This window comes from Sinocyclocheilus anshuiensis, unplaced genomic scaffold (assembly GCF_001515605.1).
Source record: "Sinocyclocheilus anshuiensis isolate Anshui unplaced genomic scaffold, SAMN03320099.WGS_v1.1 scaffold1115, whole genome shotgun sequence".
NCBI lineage: Eukaryota > Metazoa > Chordata > Actinopteri > Cypriniformes > Cyprinidae > Sinocyclocheilus > Sinocyclocheilus anshuiensis.
The window spans coordinates 598,999-602,251 of record NW_015547735.1 but is presented as its reverse complement, the minus strand read 5'-3'; the positions used below and the strand labels follow the sequence as shown (position 1 = coordinate 602,251).

The window sequence follows — 3,253 nt, the reverse complement described above, 5'->3', positions numbered from 1 at the left end:
ATGAACTGCTATAATAACAGGATTGCAGTGGGTAGAACAGATTAAGACAAATAGGACTCCGACTGTAATTAGCTCAGATTCTTCATCAGCTCTTAAAAGTATATTGTCGACAAAAACTGATAGAGAAGACCTGCTAGTAGAAATGTATACATTACTGTACAGACTGAAAATAGAGGGTATAATCCTATACTTTTGTTGGGCACATATCGGGATAGTAGAGAATGAAACAGAGGATAAGTTAGCAAAAGAAAAACTTGGTGGATGTTAAGGTACCTCTGGGAAGGAATGAGATAAAATCAGTAATTAATAGGGAAATAATAAGAATATGGCAACAAAGATGGGAAAATAGCAGCACAGGTAGGTGGTATTATAATATTGTAAAATCAGTAGGGAAAAAAGAACAGTTTTATGGAAGACACCGAAAGGAAGAAGTAATGATTTCTAGATTAAGGATGGGTCACACAGGACTAAATTCAACACTTGCATTAATGGGGAAGCATGAAAATGGTATGTGTGATGAATGTGGTGTTTTTGAAACAGTAGAGCATGTGCTCTTTAAATGTAGTAAATATGAAGATCAGCGTAACAGTGTTTTTAGCAATATAAGGAACAGCCCAGTGTGTCGTGGAGCTTCTGGGAAAGGGTTTGAGTGATAGTCAGATGTTTAAGGTGGTTTTAACATGTCTAGAGCTCACAGGATTTAGTGTTTGAGGATGAGGAGCACAGTGTGGAAGCTGGAGGAGCTGAAGCTCTGGGGTGGGTGGGGCATTACAAAATTATTATTATTATTATTTTTTTCCTTCAGTACAGATTCATCACTCATGTGCGCAAGATATACAGTAGGTGGCGGTAATGCTGCTAAGGAGTGAACGGCCATTGAACAAAAAGAAGAAGACACGTGGCGGTCACGTGGGCAGCGCGCTTCCCAGAGTTCTTTGCGCCGCGCATGCGCGCTGTCCTTTTCTCGTCCAGTTGCGGATCGACTCGCATCATCTAATGTAAGGCCTGCTGATCAAGTCACTTATTTGTCGCGGTTGAGGTGTTTAATGTGCTTTAATGATGCGTGAATGTCTGTGATACGTGTTCCCGTGTTTTACAGCCACATCTCGAGCAGAAATGCGTCAGAATGAGGCGTTAAAGCGCGTTTATGTGCGCCGCGTGTTTCTCTCTGGCGCTCTCAGCGGTTTCCTCAGAGATACACCGATTATTACTCTTATTACTCTTCATGTACTCTTATTAAACATGTGCTGGGATCTGTGAGGAGATGGATGCAGTCAGACGAAGCTTCTGAAGAAAATAAAATTGTTTGTTTGTTTGTTTGTTTGTTTGTTTGTTTGTTTGTTTGTTTGTTTGTTTGTTTGTTTGTTTGTTTGTTTGTTTGTTTGTTTGTTTGTTTGTTTGTTTGTTTGTTTGTTTGTTTGTTTGTTTGTTTGTTTGTTTGTTTGTTTGTTTGTTTGTTTGTTTGTTTGTTTGTTTGAGAGTGAGTGAGTGAGTGTGTGTATACAGTAAATGTTACAGTTGACATTTGGAATTGTTGCATTCGTCATGTTACCATAATTGTTACATTTAAAATGGTTACAAATAACGTTTAAAATGTTGCATGCATTTAACGTTTATAATAGTTAAATATTTAAAAGTATATCATGTTAAATTTGAAATTGTTGTATGTAACGTTTAAAAATTGTTTAACGTTTACAACTTTTGCTTTTAACTTAAAAAAAAAATTTTAAATGTAAAAAAAAAAAATGTTGCTTTTAATTTTTTTATTAAGATTGTTGCATTTAACATTTAAAATTGTTGCTTTAAACTTAATTTTTGGTTTTAACTTTTAAAATGTTTTTTTTTTTGCATTTAACATTTAAAATTATTGCATTTTTATATTTAAAATTTGTTAATTTTAACTCAAAAAAAAAAAATTGTTTAGCTTTTAAAAATTCAAAAAAATGTGTTTTTAACTTAAACAAATTGTTGCGTTTAACATTTTTAAAATTGTTGCTTAGTTTCAAGTTTAAATTGTTTTTACCTTAAAAAAAAGATTAAAAGTTAAAAAGCAACACTTTTTAGTTTGAACTTTTAAAAATCGTTCCTTGTAACTTTACAAATTTAGTTTTTAGCTTTAAAAAACCGTTGTTTAACACTTTAAAAAACGGTTGCTTAGTTTTAAGTTTAAATAGTTTTTGTTTAACATTTAACAAATTTGTTGATTTTTAACTTTTAAAAAATTTGGTTTTAACTTTAAAGAAAAAAAGTTTAACATTTAAAAATTGTTGCTTTGAACTTTTAAAAATGTTGTTTTTAGCTTTAAAAAATGTTTAGCATTTGAAAAACTGTTGCTTTTAACTTAAAAAAAGAAAAAAAAAGTTGTTAAACATTTAAAAATGTTACAAGTAACTCTTAAAGGGTTCCAAATGATGTTTAAGGTTGTCACCAGTAGCCTCTGCAAGGCTGCAGTGAGAGTGTGTTTGTGAGAATGTACTGATCTGCTGTTGGTTTGTGTTCAGCTCATCATGCAGCTGTTCCTGCGCGCTCAGACTCTGCACACGCTCCATGTGTCCGCTCACGAGAGCGTCCGCGACCTGAAGGTGAGCCTCTCCTCTCCTCTCTGGCAGCCATCTCGAGTCCGTGATCTGAGCTGTGTGTTCTTCTGTATGCAGGCTCGTGTTCAGGCTCTGGAGGGTCTGTCTGTGGAGGAGCAGGTGCTTCTGCTGGCTGGAGCTCCTCTGGAGGACGATGCTGAGCTGCTGAGCTGCGGCGTCTCCGAGCACTGCACTCTTGAGCTGACCGCCAGACTTCTGGGAGGTATGAGGAAAAATTATACTTTTGTGTCAATTCATATATGTGACCCTGGTGCACAAAAATTGTTAATATTTAATATTAAATATAATTATATATATAATTTCATTTCTTTTTATATATATATTATATATATATTTTTTATATTAAAATAATATCACAAAGATCAATATTTCTTCATCTTGATGGTGATATTCTCATTAGTTGATGTGTGTGTGTCTGTGTTGATCAGGTAAAGTCCACGGATCTCTGGCTCGCGCCGGGAAAGTGAGAGGACAGACACCCAAAGTAAGTCCATTATATGTTGTTGTTTGTTTGTTAAATGAAGCGTAATATTAGCGGTGGTGTGTAAGACAGATGAGGTTCTGTCTGTCTGTAGGTGGACAAACAGGAGAAGAAGAAGAAGAAGACGGGCCGCGCCAAGCGTCGCATCCAGTACAACCGGCGCTTCGTGAACGGG

The 3,253-nt window shown here is 35.4% G+C and overlaps 1 protein-coding gene across 1 annotated transcript in view; it reads left to right on the top strand.

Annotated features, from left to right (window-relative positions):
* The first annotated feature begins 889 nt into the window (after positions 1 to 889).
* The window catches only part of LOC107704371 (ubiquitin-like protein FUBI), a 6,703-nt gene continuing 4,339 nt past the window's right edge, over positions 890 to 3,253 (top strand). Inside the window, exons 1-5 of the mRNA XM_016507281.1 lie at positions 890 to 998; positions 2,502 to 2,582; positions 2,655 to 2,799; positions 3,026 to 3,081; positions 3,173 to 3,244. Of these exons, the coding sequence (XP_016362767.1) occupies positions 2,508 to 2,582; positions 2,655 to 2,799; positions 3,026 to 3,081; positions 3,173 to 3,244 (348 nt within the window). The 5' untranslated portion in view covers positions 890 to 998; positions 2,502 to 2,507. The remainder of the gene's footprint in view (positions 999 to 2,501; positions 2,583 to 2,654; positions 2,800 to 3,025; positions 3,082 to 3,172; positions 3,245 to 3,253) is intronic.